At 47.1% G+C, this 17885-nt stretch overlaps 1 protein-coding gene across 1 annotated transcript; it reads right to left on the bottom strand.

The window, feature by feature from the left end:
* Positions 1 to 6372: 6372 nt before the first annotated feature.
* LOC130030595 (5-hydroxytryptamine receptor 3C-like) lies at positions 6373 to 16829 on the bottom strand. The gene is made up of 9 exons (XM_056121926.1): positions 16763 to 16829; positions 11089 to 11255; positions 9805 to 9849; positions 8393 to 8502; positions 8072 to 8241; positions 7607 to 7767; positions 7084 to 7288; positions 6720 to 6935; positions 6373 to 6602 (listed from the first exon to the last, which is right to left on the bottom strand). The coding sequence occupies exons 1-9, from the start codon at positions 16827 to 16829 to the stop codon at positions 6373 to 6375; spliced, it is 1371 nt and encodes a 456-aa protein (XP_055977901.1).
* Between the last annotated feature and the right edge of the window lie 1056 nt (positions 16830 to 17885).

The raw sequence follows: 17885 nt of genomic DNA, 5'->3' as shown, positions 1-17885 counted from the left end.
TACAGGAATATGAAGAGCCTCAAATCTCAAACTGTTTGTTCAGGGTTTTGAAAACGTCTGACCATCTTGTAGGTGGGTGACCACGCGTCCTTTTGATGTCCCGTGGAATCCAGTTGGTACCAGCTCTAGTTTAGCGGTCATCTCTAAATCGCATTATGTGTCCAGCCCATCTGATTTTCGACACCTTGGCAAATGAGACAGCATTACTAATTCTTTTTGTTTTGTTTTGTTTTTAGGTCACATCCGGCGATGATCAGGGATTACTCCTGGCTCTGCACTCAGGAATCACTCCTGGCAGTGCTCGGGGGACCATATGGGATGCTGGGAATCGAACCCAGGTTGGCTGTGTGCAAGGCAAACACCCTACCCGCTGTGCTCTTGCTCCAGCCCCAGCATCACTAATTCTTGATCGTCAACAGAGTTCAGAACTCTGAATTCCTTCTCTCACTTGAATGAAACATGATATTCCAAACATAGCTCTTTCGATTCCTTTTTGGGATACCTGAATAGCGTTCTCATCCTGTTTTCGTAGGGTCTAGGTCTCTGAGGAGTATGTTAGTGCAGGAAGAACAGTGTATTCGAAAAGATGTGCTGCTTTCTTCCTCCTGCGCAGTTCAAGTGCCAGGTCGTTTGTCATGTTGAGTTCTTGACCTAGTTACACATAACTGCTGCATTCCGAGATGTTCGTTCCATTGAGGGAAAATGGAATGTCAGGAACTAGTCCATTTCTTGTGAAAATTGTCTCTGAGATTTAGCTGTAGTCCGACCTTTCCACACTCAAGGTCGAAGTCGGCCAGCATTCGTGCTGCTTGGCTGATATTTGGTGTTATTAGAATGATGTCATCAGCAAAGCAGAGGTGGTGTAGTTGCCAACTGTCTATCTTCACTCCCATTCCTTCCCATTCCAGTCGTCACATAACGTTCTTGAGGGTGGCACTGAAGAGTGTCCATGAAATGGTATCGCCCTGTCGAACCCTTCTCTTTACATTGATGATCACTTCCTTGCAGAATGGTGAGATCCTGGTGGTGAATCTGTAATACAGCTTGCAGAGGATCCTGATGTACTGTGTTTGAATGCCCTGTTTGGCTAGGGCTTCAATGACCCCTTCAGTCTCAACAGAATCAAAGGCCTTTTTTAAATCGATGAATGTTAGGGGCTGGAGCAATAGCACAGCGGGTAGGGCGTTTGCCTTGCACGCAGCCAACCCGGGTTTGATTCCCAGCATCCCATATGGTCCCCTGAGCACCGCCAGGGGTAATTCCTGAGTGCAGAGCCAGGAGGAACCTCTGTACATTGCCGGGTGAGACTGAAAAAGCAAAAAAAAAAAATCAATGAACGTTAAACAGAGTGGCATATTGAATTCTTGTGAACCTCAATGAGTTTGATCACTGGGTGGATACGGTCGATTGTGCTGAATTCTTTTTGGAACCCAGCTTGCTTGTATGGTTGTCCTTTGTCTAGTGTTCTGCCAATTCTATTCAGGATGATTCGAGTGAATAACTTGTAGACGATGGACAACATGCAGATTGGGCAATAGTTGCCAGTGTCATGGATGTCTCCCTTCTTGTACAACAGGATGGTCCTGCTAGTTTTCCATTGGGATGGAACCTTGCATTCAGACAGGTAGCGTGTTAAGAGCCGAGCCAGTGGATTAACGAGTACTGGTGGCAGATTCTTCAGGTGTTTGGATCTGACCTTGTCTGGGCCGGGTGCTGTTCACTTCTTTACTGACAAAATGGTGTGTCGAATTTCGGAAGGGAGAACATTGGGAATGACATATCCATCCTGCGGAATTTGGTATGCAGGCAGGTGGACGAGGCTATCGAAGAGATCCAAGTAGAAGTCATGGATAATCTTTTCCATTGCCCTTCTGGAAGATGTGATAGATCCATCAGGGCAGTCATCTTGGTCTTGTAGTTGGCGAAGGCCAGGGGCATTGCAAATACATTTCCTGGCTTCTGTTGCATAGGCCAACACTGATGCTCTTCTTTCTTTGAGGTCTACCTTCTCTGTACAGCTTTGCTAGCTGGAACGTTAGCCTGTGATTGCCTGAGGCTCGTGCCAAACCACGTTGGCAAATGAGCTCGAGAGTTTTCGAAGACAGGCGTCTTTTTGTGGCTTTCTCTCTCTCGGTGTTCCTCACACGATCATGGAGGCGCTGAATCAGTTGATCATATTCTTTGTCAATGTATGACGGCATCTTCCCATGTTGCTGCAATAGTGCCAAAGAGCTCCCAGTTGGTGGTCGCTCTGGGAATTTTCTTCTTAAGCTTTGCAGCCATTTCTCCCTGCTTCATGAAGTAGGATTTTGCATGAAGGAGATGGTAGTCTGATTCCATTTGGGATTTTGGGACAACAGTGACATCAGTCAGGCAAAACCGTCGATTAAAAAATTAGTATAAAATCATTTTAAAAAAGTGACTAAAAGGAGGTAGGAGTAAGATAAATACTAAAATGCTGACAAGACCAAAACCCTCTCAGACACCACATTGTCAGTGAAAGTCTCATTCTTTCTAATATATTTTTTGTTTGTTTGTTTGGGGGCCATATCCAGCTAAGCTCAGGTCTTATTTTTCCTGGCTCTGCACTCCGGAATTAGTTGTGATGGTGCTTTGGGGACCATATGGAATGCTGGGGATTGAACGTGGGTTGGCTTCATACAAGCCCTACTTGCTGCACTATCACTCCAATCCCCTATTATCTTATTTTGGAGGGGCCACAATTGGTGGTGCTCAGGGGTTACTCCTGACTGTGCTCAGGAATCAGTATTGGAGTCTTGGGGATCATATTGGATGTCGTGGATAAAACCTGGGTTAGCTATGTGCAAGACAAATACCCTACTCACTGTACTACTGATCTGAGCCCCTTAAAATAGCATTTATCACAGACAGAAGGAGACACTGGTTATATTTCTTCAACTCTACTAGTTCTGGATAGGTGTATTTCTTTTTTTGCTTTGTTTTTGGGTCACACCCGATGATGCTCAGGGGTTACTCCTGGCTCATGCACTCAGGAATTGCTCCTAGCGGTGCTCAGGGGACCATATGGGGTGCTGGGAATTGAATCTGTGTTGGCCATGTTGGTTGCATGCAAGGCAAACGCCCTACCCGCTGTGCTATCGCTCCAGCCCCTGGATAGGTGTATTTTTACCTCATGATAAGACCAGGGTTCTCTGCATGCCTATGACCAGACAACTGGTTAAAGAAGCTATAGTATGGGGGTATGGTGCTGCCAACAGGTCAATCTGTACCTGTGAGGTGAGTGCATCAGCAAACTGATGGCAACGTCAGACTTTTAGATACCCCAAAATTGCTGCTGTGCCTTTGGCCAGACCCCAAAAACTTGGGGCAAAGTTTATCAAGAAAGTAAACAGCCAAAAGTTAGGTATGTGGGAGACACACCCACAAATGACCTTCGGCTCAGCTATATAATTGGAGGCATGGCCTCTCTGGTTCCTGATTGAACTGCTTAATGGCCATGATCCCAGAGTCTCAGAAATGAATCTCGGAACCCAAAGGCTTTTGGCAGAAATACGTCCTGTTCCTGCAGTAGGTTACTGGCGCTGGGCCACTCCAGGTGGGAATAGGTTTCGTGCCTTGGCCTGTTCCCCCGGTGGCCTGGTGACTACCATCCTCCAGAGGCCACTGGACAGTCAGGTTTGGGCCTGCAGTGACGAGATACACGGGGCCTTACCACATGGGGGTGGAGCCGACTCTTTCTCCCCATCCCAACAAGACCCCAAGTCGCTGCCTACAAACGGCCTTTCTGGCTCCTGATCAAGCTGATTAATAGCCATGATACTGGAGTCTCAGAAACAAATCTTGAAATCCAGCAGCTTTTGGCAGAAATGCATCTGGACTGCATACAAGGTGGCCGCCAGCTCAGAGCTTATTGTAAAGCCAGGTATGAGCCAGTGGTGACGGGGCAACTGCAGTCTCATGGCAAAGGGGGCAGTACTGGCTCGTCCTTCACATCCTACCGAGGTTACAAGTTGCCCACCACAAGTGGCTCTCTGGCATGGCCATGGCTACAGAGGCAAAAGGACTTAATCCAGAGCCCAGAAGCTTGCGGCAGAAAAGTGAATGGACCATGTGTTAAACTACGGCGCCATGCCTCCCCAGGAGGGAAAGGGTGTTGCTCCCTTCCGCCTCCCCCCCCCCCCCCCCCCCCCCACGGCAGCAAGGTGGCTGCCACCTCAGAGCTATTGGAAAGCCAGGTATGAGCCAGCAGTGACGGGGCAACTGCAGGGAATGGCAAGGGGGGCGGTACCGGCTCGTCCTTCACATCCTACCAAGGTTATGAGTTGCCCCCCACAAGCAGCTCTCTGGCGTGGCCATGGCTCCAGAGGCAAAAGGACTTAATCCAGAACCCGGCAGCTTGCAGCAGAAAAGTGAATGGACCATGTGTTAAACTACGGTGCCATGCCTTCCTGGGAGGGAAAGGGTGTTGTTCCATTCCGCCTCCCCCCCCCCCCCCCCCCCCCGGAAGCAAGGTAGCTGACACCTCAGAGCTTATTGGAAAGCCAGGTATGAACCGGCGGTGAAGGGGCAACTGCAGTCTCATGGCAAGGGGGACGGTACTGGTACGTCCTTCATGCCTTACCGAGGTCATGAGTTACCCCCCACAAGTGACTCTCTGGCACGGCCATAACACCAGACACACAGAAACCAATCTCGTAATTATCTGGCTCTTTGCAGAAATCCAAAATCCTGGCTGCGTAACATTATATGATTTTCATAACCAGCTATAGAAAACAAAATATTTCACAATGCCTTTTCAGCAATTCTGATTGTTTGGGGGGAAATTCTAAACAATAATGGTGCATCTTTTGTCGAAATAATGAATGTAATCAATGTAGAGAAGAGTTAAGTAGAAATCATCTGCCTCACAGGCATTTGGAGGAATGGGAGGGGGGTATACAGGGGTTCTTGGTGATGAAAAATGAGTACTGGTGAAGGGAAAGGTGTTTGATCATTGTATGACCGAGACTTAAACCTGAAAGCTTAGTAACTTTTCCCACAGTGATTCAATAAATAAATATAAAAAGAAAATAAATAAATAAAAAAATTAAGGTGGAGTTCATGCCCAATTCAATCAGCTAATCAGTGGCTGAATAAATAGCAGTACTCCTACAAAAAAAAAAAAAGGAACTATGGTATATCTATACTATGAAATACAGTTGTTAGAAAAAAAAGAAAGTCATGAAATTCGCTTATAAATGGATGGACATGGAGAGTATTATGCTGAGTGAAATAAGTCAGAAGGAGAAGTATAGATACAGAAAGACTGCACTCATTTGTAGGATATAAAAAACATACTATGAGACTAATACCCAAGGACAGTAGAAACAAGGGTCAGGAGGATTGATTTACATTTGGAAGCTTGCCTCAAGGGCAGAGGGAGAGGGCAGTTAGGATAGAGAAGGGACCATTATGACAATGATGGTTGGAAGGGAAATGTGTGCTGAAAGTGGATAAAAGACCAAACATGATGGTCCCTCAGTATCTGTATTGCAAGTCATAAGTAGAGGGAGAGGGAGAGAAAGAGAGAGAGAGAGACAGACAGACAGACAGACAGACAGACAGACAGAGAGAGAAAGAAGATAAGTACCTAAAATAGAGGCAGGATGGAGGGGCATGGTGGTGGCAGGAGGATATTGGGGATATTGGTGGTGGGAAATGTACACTGGTGGAGGGATGGGTGTTGGAACATTGTATGACTAAAACCCAATCATGAAAGCTTTGTAACTGTATCTCACAGTGATTAAATAATAATAATAATAATAATAATAATAATAGTAAAGTAAGTAAAGGCCCTCCCGTTGATCATCGATTTGCTCGAGCGGGCCCAGTAACGTCTCCATTGGAGACTTTGTTGTTACTGTGTTTGGCATATCGAATACTCTCGGTAGCTTGCCGGGCTCTCCGAGAGGGGCGGAGGAATCGAACTCGGGTGGGCCATGTTGGCTGCGTGCAAGGCAAACGCCCTACCGCTGTGCTATCGCTCCAGCCCAATAATAATAATAATAATAATAATAATAATAATAATTTTAAAAGACCAGGGTCCTTTGCAAAATGATTTATTGCTACAAGGTTTTGAGCAAAGGAGATGGAACTGCTATGCAGTAGACATAGGGGACCTAGAACTAGATGGGAAGGAAGCTAACTGAATGCAGCAACAAGAGGGAATATCTGGAGCCGGACTGGGTCTGATCTGCTGGGGCAGGACTGTGATGCAAGGAACATAGCAGGGAACCTGGTCAGCTTTGGGGCCATGACAGCTGATACCCAGCAAGGGCAAAGACCTGGCTGGCCCCTGGATGCCAGAAATAGCTCTCCATGGGGGTATGCGGGAATAGTAAAACCTCATGCCTATGTACTCCAGAGGACAATGACTGTGATGACAGAGGTGGCTAAGAAGAGCAGGTAGAGACGGAAGAGCAGGGTGTCCATCATACCACTGAATAGCACCCACAGGTCGACCAGATGTCTCTTCTGAGCCTCATCTTCTTGCTGGGTCTTGGCTGACCCAGGACATCTGTTCGTCTCTGCCCCTCTGGGCCCAGCCTCCTTCCCCACCAACTCCACGGGTTCCTTCACACCTGCAGAGATAGAGGCTGAGTCAAGGGTACCAGGTTCCCTGGGGACAGAAGGGCTAGGGAAGGAGGCAGAAGCAGAGAAGTGAAGATGTTGGAAGAAAAAGGTACACGCCCTCTTACCAGGGAGGTGAAGGGAAGGGAGACTCAGGCCCCTGTTTCCCTTCTGGGGTGCAGTGGAGCAGCCTTTCCAGGGCCTGGTGCAATAGAGGAGCAGAGAGTGGAGCCATGGAGGCATGGGTGGTGGCTGGGTGGTGGCCAGGTGCAGCAGGTAGGTAATGAAGATGGTCTCCAGCAGGCTGACCACCATCAGGGACAGGCACAGGGAGAAGTAGACACCTGGGGGCGGGAGGTCTGCTGAGGGCCCTCGGGCCCACCCAGGTCTTCTCTCCTCTCTCCCAGATTTAACTTAACTGGCACAGTCTCCTTCCCCCAATATCTCTGTCCTTCCCCCCACTTTTCTACCCAAAGGCTGGAGAAACCATACTAATAAGAGGGGTGCCACTGGTGGGCAGTAAGTCGTTCATCATGAGCAGGAAGACGTTGTAGCCCAGCAGGAGGGTGATCTTGAAGGGCGCCCGATTCCCACTTTCGGCTGGCAGGTAGAAGCTGAGGGCGTCGATGGCCACCAGAAAGCTACTGGGCACCAGAAGGTTTAGGACGTAGAGTCTGGACCGGCGCCTGATGACCACCTGACGAGGAAGAGGGAGAGCAAGTGGGGAATGGATTCGGAAACTCCCCGGAATAGTTATGACTGTTTTAATCTCTGCCTTTCAGAGTGGTCTGGTATTACCCCAAGATCTGGAACTAGAGAGTGCAGATTCCTAAGTATGAAACATACAGGGGGAGCGTTGGATCAGAGCCCCGAGTTCTAGAAGTAGAGAGAAGGATTCTGGATTCTGGTAGAAGAGGCAAGATGGTGAAGTCCTGAGACAGGGAACTGTCTATTTGGTAGAGATTACAGGCAAGGATAGAAGCAAGAAAGGGAAGTGAAGGGGCTTTGCGCTCACGTAGAACATGATCTGGTCATACAGGCTACTGCCCACAGCCATCATCGGGGTGGCCTTGTTGATGCCCAGGAGCTCCCACTGTCCGTTGGTCTGGACGATTTCCTGGGATATATCTTCTATTTCCCACACTTCCTTCTCCATGCCCAGCAACATGTAATCCACTGGAAGGAAGATCCAGATCATTGCCAAGGCGACAGCTTCTTAGGGACTCAGCCGCATTCTTTTCGTTCAATATGTAGTTCTGAGAACTTACCCTAGCCCAGGAAGTTTTTTAGGAGTTGGGGATGGGACTGAACAAGACAGACTTGGGTTCTGCCTGGAGGCAAAACTATTTACACCTCCCTGAGCTTTCACCTCTGCTCTGCTTCTCCCCTTTGGCCACCATTTATCCACACGTCACGTTTTCTTTTCTACTTGGTGGTGGTTCTCCTTCACCCTCATTGCTGAGACGCTACTGCTACTTACCTGTGTAGAGGAAGGAGCTGAAGGTGAGGGTGCAGTTCTGCTGGTCAAAGGGGAAGTAGAAGATGTCCAGGTTACAGATGCTGGTCACCTTCATGGGCTTCTTATACCGGATGCGACCTTCATTATTGACGTACGCTGTGAGGCCTTGTGGGGTCTGATCCACATCCATGCTGTAAGTTAGAGGAGTGGGAGGTGGGTGTTAATTTCTGCTATTTCTCTGCCATTGATATCCTTTAGAGTGGCTCTAGTGGTAGATACTGAATTCTACTGATACTAGGACATGGGATGCCCCTCTAGTCCTCCCCAGTTCTTAATACGCACAACTCAACAATGAAGATATCTGGGAGCCACAGATTCTTGGTTGTCACACTTATTTTCTTGATGCCATCACACTCCTCTGGGTTCCATCTGATAAATGGGTTATCCCAGACCTAGAACCCAGGTGGAGAAAGGTGAGGATTTGATATAAATTTGGATTCTTTTTTCCCCCCGACCTTTTATTTTTTTTAGGAAAAAAAAAGGCGATGAAACGGTTCAAGCACTTAGTGAAGAATACAAAACAATTCTATAATAAATATCCTTGTATTTGTCACCCATCTTCGGGCTGGGGGGCATCATTGGATCAACTGTCTTTGGCTGCTTTCTCCTCCAGATAAGAATTGCAGATAGGATGGATGTTTCCTGGGCTCATTTCTTCTTAAGCATTGGTCCCCCTACCATCCACTTCTGCTTGAAATTACTGGCAATCAGGGTAATCCTCTCCTTTTGCACTTGGAATGAGATTCAGTGCTCTCTCACACACACACAACACACACACACAACACACACACACTGTAGCACGTAGCACTGCCCTCCCGTTGTTCATTGATTTGCTCAAGTAGGCACGAGCAACATCTCACAACAAATTGTGAATATGGGACAATATGGAATGCCAGGAGTCCAACCTGGGTCAGCCACATGCGAGGCACTCCTATCTGCTGTACTGTTTCTCCAGCCCCTGTTGAGATTTTCTTTGTGACTCAAAATTTGGAATACAGTTTGAGGCCTATTACAATTTGTATTTTTTTGTATAGATTAGATTGTATAGATTAGATTTTCTGTATAGATTAGATTGTGAAATAGATTGTGAAAGTTCATTCCCACCAAGTTTTTTTTTTTTCCTTTGGGTCACACCTGGCGATGCACTCAGGAATTACTCCTGGCGGTGCTCAGGGAACCATATTGGATGCTGGGAATCGAACCTGGGTTGGTCACGTGCAAGGCAAACGCCCTACCTGCTGTGCTATCTCTCCAGCCCCCCATGTTTGGTATATATATTTTTAATAAAGTTCCTTAACTGTTGTTGACATTACTTTATGTTTATTTTTTATATAACTTTGTTTTGTATTTTGGGCCCCATCTGGCAGTGCTCAGGGGTTACTCCTGGCTCTGTGCTCAGGAATTACTCCTGGCGGAGCTTGGGAGTCATATGAGGTCATGAGAATGGAACTTGGGTTGACCGCATGCATGACAAATGCACCACTCATTGTACTATTGTTTCACCTCCCCATTATTTATATACTTTTGGAAAACAATGCATAGTAACCATGAATGCAGATTTTTCAGTTTCTCTCTTGTGTGTTTCACAGCCATATCTTAGGTCCGGAACAGGTCGTGATTGCCATATATTTATATCTTTATTTAGAATCCTTTCGGATGACAAATGGAAGGAGAATAGATAGTGTTGTCCTTACCATTTCCAGCCACAGGAATGATGACAAGAGCTGTAGCTGTTCATCCTGTCAAAGAATTTCCTGTTTAGAACATGTTATTGGTAAGAAATCTGTCCATTCCCCAGCTCCCCGTTTAGGGAGTGGGGGTTTGAGTTGCCCTTGCCTGTGCTGAGGGCTCACTCTTGGCTGTGTTCAGAGATCACTCCTGACGGGCTTGGGGGACCTATGAATTGCCAGGGATTGAACCTAGGTTGACGGGGTGCAAGGCAAGCATCCTACCTGCTGTATTATTGCTCTGGCCCCTCAACTCCCCATTCTTGTACAAACCCTAAAGTACAAAAGAAGTGGTACTGTGATCATGATTAATATTATAGGCCAAGGACAAGATCCTGATGAAAACCAATGTGATTGACCACACTGGAGTCTTCACTGTAGGACTGGATTTGAATAGTGCTTCTCAACTCTTGGTGTATCTTGGAAGGCACTTAAGGGATTAAAAACCATTGATGCCTCGTCTGGAGAGAGAGTACAGGGGTTAAGGCACTTGCCTTGCATGTGGCCAACCCCATTCAATGCCTGGCACTGCGTATAGCTTCCCATTGCCAGGCATGATCCCTAACCATAGAGCCAGAATTGAACCCTGAGCACCTCTGTGTGTGACCCAAATTCCTTCCTATCAAATATTATGTCTGAAGCTCACCCCATTAGAATTTCTGGGAAGAGACCCTAGACTCTGGTATTAGCCAAGGTAGAGAATCACAGGGTGAGAAGGAGAGAAATTCCTTTCTATATATTATTATATCTGATCCTTCTGAATGAGGCTGTTTCTGTCTCTTTTTTTTTTTTTGCGACAATCCGGTGATGCTCAGGGGTTACTCTTAGCTCTGCACTCAGGAATCACTCCTGGCAGAGCTCAGGGGACCATATGGGATGCCAGGGCTCAAACCCGGGTTGGCTTCATTCAAGACAAGCACCTTACCCATCCTACTGTACTATCTCTCCTTCCCCCACCTTATTTCATTTTATAGTTTGGGCCACACCCAACTGTTCTCAGAAATTACTCCTGGTGGGGCTCAGGGGATCCTATGAGGTGTTAAGGATCAAACCTGGGTCAACCTTGTGCACGGAAAACACTTTACTTGTCCTATCACTTCAGTCCTGAATGGGACAGAGTTTCTTTGAGATCAGATGCCATAGAGCAATGACAAAGGGAGCTGTAAAGTGGTCAGGAGCTTTGGGGGAAACTTGTCAGGGACTGAGATAAAATTAAGCATACAAAGGAGGAACCAAGGGGTCAGCACTCACCACATCAAGGATGGCAGACATGGTGAAGGAGAGGTTGACTTGGGTGGGGACGCGCCAGTTGGTGACTGGGCGAAAGGCCTTCCTGGCAAATACTGAGTCCAGCAGAGTGGGGTGCATCCCATGTTGATCAAACCCTGAGCAATTGATGGTGAACGTACTTCCTCTCCCTGGAGCAGACAGAGATGCTTTAGGTGGGGGAAAGAATCCTTGGGTTCTCTTAATCGAGAATCACCCCCTAGGCAAGAACTTAGGAAGCAGGACATGATGCTAACATCAGCTAACATTTATTGGATAAAGGCTATTGTGCAAGTGTGTTGGAACATTGTATGACTGAAACCCAATTATGAACAACTTTATAACTTTATCTCACGGTGATTGGTGATTAATCTTTTTTTAATTAAATTTTTAAAATTGAATCACTGTGAAATAGATCTTTACAATGCCCAAAAGGAAGAAAAAGAGAGGGGGAGGGGAGAGAGAGAGAGAGAGAGAGAGAGAGAGAGAGAGAGAGAGAGAGAGGAGAAGTGCCTGATATAGAGGCAGGCTGGGGGGGTGATGGAAGAGAAACTGGGGACACTGGTGCTGGGAAATGTACACTGGTGGAGGGGTGGGTGTTGGAACACTGTGTGACTGAAACCTAATCATGATTGGTGATTTAATAATGAAAAAAATATGTTATTTTTTTTTAAGTAATGAGAACAGGTGGAATAGAGAGGTTTTATTTTGGTTTGTTTTGTTTTTAAGGAAGAAATTGACTATGCTAATTTAGAATTGTCTTCACCATCACAAACTGACCCACCTGATCCCCCCCTTTTTATTGATTCACCGTGAGGTACAGTAACAGAGCTTTCATGTTTGAGTTTTGATCATACAATCATCAAACACCTATCCCTTCACCAGTGCATGTTTTCCAACACCAAAATCCCCAGTATCCCTCCCCCCGCTGCCTTCCCACACCTCCCCCTGCCTGTGTGGCAGACAATTTGCACAATTTGCACAATACTCTCTTTCTCTACTTTGGTTACCTTTGATATTTTGAGACCAGGCCCACCACCACTCAGACCTGCCAAAAAGGCAATGCTAGACAGTGTGTTTTGTATTGCTTGTTATGAATACAATACAATGTCACGAGCGGCCATGCACTCTAGGAATTCTAAAATTTTAATAATTAGGGTCTGGAGAGATCACTGTAGCAAGTTGCTCGGGTCTGAGATTCATGTGTATGTCTCTGGATCATGGCCGTGCGGGAGCTTAAGAGACGGTGGGCATCATTTCAGAGTCCCATTAAGGCGGGGGGAAGGAGAAGGGCTGACTCCTTCCCTGTCCCGTGAGGCCTGGCGTTTGCCACCACCGTCATCCATACCTGGAAACTTTCGCTGGGTTCTAGAAGATGGCAGCTGCTGGGATTCCTAGGGGGCAGGCGGAGGGATGGCACCTGCCCCTGTCTGACCCACTTGCTTTTAGGCAACCTATTGAAATGAGGCTATTACTTCATTTCTCTGTTATCTTCTGATAACCTAAACTGTCCCAACAACATTTAGAATTTTCAGGCAGTTTAGCTGGCAAATCCTGAGGACCAAAGCATAGATGCAGGGAGGGGTGAAGTTGAGGATCTCACTTGAACTTGTGTTATGTCATTAATCGCCTTGGTTCATTCCCTGATCTGAATGGCTGGTTGGTATCTTCTTGGGAAGTCAGAGAATTAGGATGGTATTTGTCCACTGAATCCAGAACCCAGTCTTGTCTTTGAGGTCTTCAAGGAATACACACACACACACACACACACACACACACACACACACACACACGTTAACCAAAAGAAGCTATTGTGCAGGTTGTCTAAGTCCTTTAAATAGATCCCCCTGTATTCCTCCTAAGCCCATCAGATAGAAACCATTGTAAGCTCATCTAAGGAGGGAGTTAAGCAGAGTCCAAGAGAGGAAGTCAGTTGCCAAGTTCTGACAGATCAGAAAGGTAAAAGCAGGACTTGATCTGACCACTTGAATGCTGTCGTGGGCTACACCCTCAGTGATGAGATAAAGAACGGGGAAGAGGATCCCTGAGCGAGGCACAGATGGCCTGAGCTCTACCCCCCGTTCCCTGGGAAGTTGTTTGGGCAGGAAGTAAATGATAGATGCTAAGGCAGTGAGCTGAGTTAAGGCTTGGATTCCTTTCTGCGATCTTGCCTTCATCCTTCATGCAAAGCACACCCAAATCTCTATGCAAGCTGAGCTGGGAGAATGATAGCCATTAGATAGAACTACCTCTGGTGTCCCCCAAAGAGCACATTTTTTTCTTTTTCTCTTTCTTTCTTTCTTTCTTTCTTTCTTTCTTTCTTTCTTTCTTTCTTCTTTCTTTTTCGGTCATACCCAGCAATGCTCAGGGGTTACTCCTGGCTTTGCACTCAGGAATTACTCCTGGCGGTGCTCAGGGGACCATATGGGATGCTGGGAATCGAACCCGGGTTGGTCGCATGCAAGGCAAACGCCCTACCCGCTGTGCTATTGCTCCGGCCCCTCTTCCTTCCTTCCTTCCTTCCTTCCTTCCTTCCTTTCTTTCTTTCTTTCTTTCTTTCTTTCTTTCTTTCTTTTTTTCTTTCTCATACCTGGTGATGCTCAGGGGTTATTCCTGGCTCTGCACTCAGGAATTACTCCTGATGGTACTTAGGGAAGCATATGGGATGCTGGGAAATCAAACTCCAGTTGATCATAGGTAAAGGTAAAGGTAAAGGCCCTCCCGTTGATCGTCGATTTGCTCGAGCGGGCCCAGTAACGTCTCCATTGGAGACTTTGTTGTTACTGTGTCTGGCATATCAAATACTCTCGGTAGCTTGCCGGGCTCTCCGAGAGGGGCGGAGGAATCGAACTCGGGTCGGCCATGTTGGCCGCTTGTAAGGCAAACGCCCTACCCGCTGTGCTATCGCTCCAGTTGATCATATCTGAGGCAAATGCCCTACCTGCTGTACTAGCGCTCCAGCCCCTTTCCTTCTTTTCTTTTTCCTTTTTATTGAATCATCCACAGCAGAGCCTGGCAAGCCCCTGTGGCATATTCAATATGCCAAAAACAGTAACAATAATGGGTCTCATTCCGCTGACCCTGAAAGAGCCTCCAATATGCACCGATGGGAAGGACGAGTAAGAGAGGCTGCTAAAATCTCAGGGCTGGGACGAATGGAGATGTTACTGGCTCCTGTTTGAGCAAATCGATGAACAACGGGATGACAGTGATACAGTGATACGGCGATTGAATCACCACGAATTACAAAGATATTTGCGATAGCACAGCGGTAGGGCATTTGCCTTGCATGCAGCCAACATGGCTGACCTGAGTTCGATTCCTCCGCCCCTCTCGGAGAGCCCGGCAAGCTACCGAGAGTATCTCGCCCACACGGCAGAGCCTGGCAAGCCACCCGTGATGTATTCGATATGCCAAACACAGTAACACCAAAATCTCCCATGGAGATGTTACTGGGCCCGCTCGAGCAAATTGATGAACAACGGGAGGGCCTTTACCTTTACCTTTACCTTTACCTTTATAACTGAGTATTCAGGCTTATTATTCCAACATCAATCCCTTCACTAGTCATGGTCCTCCCATTGCTCATTGATTTGCTCGAGCGGGCGCAGTAACGTCTCCATTTTGAGACTTGTTGTTACTGTGTTTGGCATATAGAATACATCACGGGGAGCTTGCCAGGCTCTGAGAGTGGGCGAGATACTCTCAGTAGCTTGCTGGGCTCTCTGAGAGGGTCAGAGGAATCGAACTTGGGTCGGCAATGTTGGCTGCTTGTAAGGCAAACGCCCTACCGTTGTGCTATCGCTCCAGCCCTTCACTAGTGCCTACCATAAATGTCCCTAGTTTTCCTTTTACCCCCAAGTCTGCCTTTGTGCAGGGACTTTTTCCTGTCCGCCATTTTCCTAGTGTTGCCTCCCTAGCTTTATCCCCCTCACCTCTGTCTTAGTACCAAGCTTCCTACTGAAGACCAGTTCTCCTGCTCTTCCGCATTTGCTTTTCCCCTACAGGTTTCTTTATGCCCCATGCATGAGAGGGACCATTCTGAATGTTTTCCTCTCCCTCTGGCTGAGAGCACATCCTTTGCATCTGAACTGTCTTCTCCCTGAGGTGCGGATCAGATGACTGATTGATGTTTGAGGATTTTAAGTTTGAGCCCTGTCTTTCCCACCACCTGGCTTCTTGCTAATACAGACTCCAATTTCCTATAGGCAGGATGTTTTAGAAAGCACCAACCTGGAATGTGAGAGATGGTTGCTGGCACCCACGCCAAGCACTTAGCACTGTGAGCCGGAGAGAGTGCAGCTGGCCTTACACATGGCTAACCCAAGTGCAATCCCCGCCACGGCACAGGGTCCCCTGAAGGAGTGATCCCCGAGCACAGAGCCTGGACTAAGCCTTGAGCACCACCAGGTCTGACCCCCAAAATCAAAACAAAAAGCAAAGGCTGGAGAAGAGATAGTATGGTGGGTAGAGCACTTGCTTTGCACCCAGCTGACCTGTGTTTAATCCCCGGTACCACATAGGATCTACCAAGCCCCATCAGGAATGAGTCTTGAGTGCAGAGCCAGGAGTGAGCCCTGAGCCCAGGGCCCCAAACAAGAACATTAACAACATAAAAGAACCTCACTCCCTTTCCGTCTGTAAAGCCACCTAGCTCTGCAGGCAAATTTTTTGGACTGATTTTTGTTTGGGCCACACCCGGGTGATGTGCTCTTTTTCCTGCCCCACCAGGCAAATTTTTGGATGCATAACCTGGGAGCATACATATTCCTCCTACTGACCAGGTCAAGTGCTCATTGGGAACTGGGGCCTCTTCCTTCTGTCGTCTCTAAAGCCCCCTCCGCCCCTCCTCCATGGGATAAGCCATGAGGGAGAGAGGGCATTTATTGCACCTGTCAAATGACAGTACCCTGCATTTTGTTTGTTTATTTGTTTGTAGGTCACACATGGCAGTGTTCAGGCCTTCTCCTGGTTCTGTGCTCAGGGATTACTCCTGGTGAGGCTCGGGGGACCATGTGGGGTTCTGGAAATTGATCCCAGGTTGGCTGTGTGCAAGGCAAGCACCTTACGCCAGCCCAGTTTAATTTAATTTAATTTAATTTAATTTTTTAAAAAATTTTATTAGTGAAACACCATGAGGTACAGTTGTGGACTTACAAGTTTTTGTGCTTGGTCACAAGTTTAGACTTACAAGTTTTTGTGCTTCAGTTATGCAACGATTGAGTATCCATCCCTCCACCAGTGCCCATTCTCCACCACCACGGATCCCAGTATCCCTCCCACCCCCCATTCCCCCCATCCCACCCTGCCTCTGTGGCAGGGCACTCCCTTTTGTTCTCTCTCTCATTTTGGGTGCTGTGGTTTGCAAAAGAGACATTGAGTGGCAGTCATGTTCGGTCTAGAGTCTACTTTCAGCATGTATCTCTCAACCTGGGAGGAACCTCCCAACACCCTTTATTTGGTGCTCCCTTCTCTATCTGAGCTGCCTTTTCCTCTAGCGTATGCCAGTTTTAAAATTGTTATAATTTGGGCATTATGGTAACATCCTTATGAAATATCAGTGCCCGTCTCAGATCATCTCTGGGTGCAGGACAGCTGGGAGCGGTTTCTGGCGTTCACCAGAGATATCTTGCTCCTTCCCTTGTTGCCCTTTCCTTACCTTGAAAGAGAAGCCCGAGAAGGAGGTAGAAGGAGAATCTCTCGCTGTAAAACCCGCTGCCTCCCATCTGCTTTGCCTAGATGCCACACGGAGTGAGGAGCAGGCCCCCAGGCCCCGGAATAAAGGGAAACAGGCCACACCCAGAGCCCAGCTTTGAATACCCGCAGCCTTGGTTGGTCTCTGGGAAGGAGTGGCCTCGTTCTCTTGTTCTTCTTCTTCTTCTTTTTTTTTTTTTTTTTTTTTGCTTTTTGGGTCACACCGAGTGATGCTCAGAGGTTACTCCTGAGTCGTGCACTCAGGAATCACTTCTGGTGGTGCTCAGGGGACCATATGGGATGCTGGGAATCAAACCCAGGGCGGCCGTGTGCAAGGCAAACACCCTACCCGCTGTGCTATCACTCCAGCTCCTCGTTCTCTTGTTCTTTCTTGGTGTATCTGAGGTTCAATTTGCTTCTAAGACCTCTCTGTCTCTCTGATGCTTCACTCCAATGGAATGGGTGCACAAGAAGATTTTTATTTATTTATTTATTAATTAATTATCACATTCAGACCAAGGCATCATTTCCAATCTGAAGATTTCCCTCTGATTCTGGAAAATCACCAGTCCATTATAGAATAATGCTTTTCCTCTCCCCTTTATTCTTGTTACACATGTGTTGGATCATTTGTTTCTATCTTGTGTGAGTTTCCTGTGACTGGTGTAACAAATCACCACCCTACTGGCATAATAAAACACAAACTTGCTATTGTTTCAGTTTTGTAGACCAGAAGCCTGAAACTCAGGGTTACATTCCTTGTGGAGATGTTGGGAGTTGAACAGTCTCCAGTCTTGTCCAGTGTTGAAAGCCTGTCTGCACTGTGGCCCTAGACCCATTCCTCCATCCTGAAAGCCAGCCACACTGGGCAAAGTCACTGTTCCATCATCACTGTGATTCTCTTTTTCTTTTCTCTTTTTATTGTAGTGTTCATGGAGCGGCCAATCACACCCCTTCTGTGTTGCTCACATAGACTAGTCTGCAGTGTGGCATGGGGGATGGGGATTTGAACATGAAAAAAATTAGTAACAGCCTTGCCAATGTATATGAATATATATATGTTCATGAATATATATAAATATATATAA

This window comes from Sorex fumeus, unplaced genomic scaffold (assembly GCF_029834395.1).
Source record: "Sorex fumeus unplaced genomic scaffold, SorFum_2.1 ptg000044l, whole genome shotgun sequence".
Lineage (NCBI taxonomy): Eukaryota > Metazoa > Chordata > Mammalia > Eulipotyphla > Soricidae > Sorex > Sorex fumeus.
Note: the sequence above shows the minus strand (reverse complement) of the source record. Positions and strands in the feature narration are given on the sequence as shown.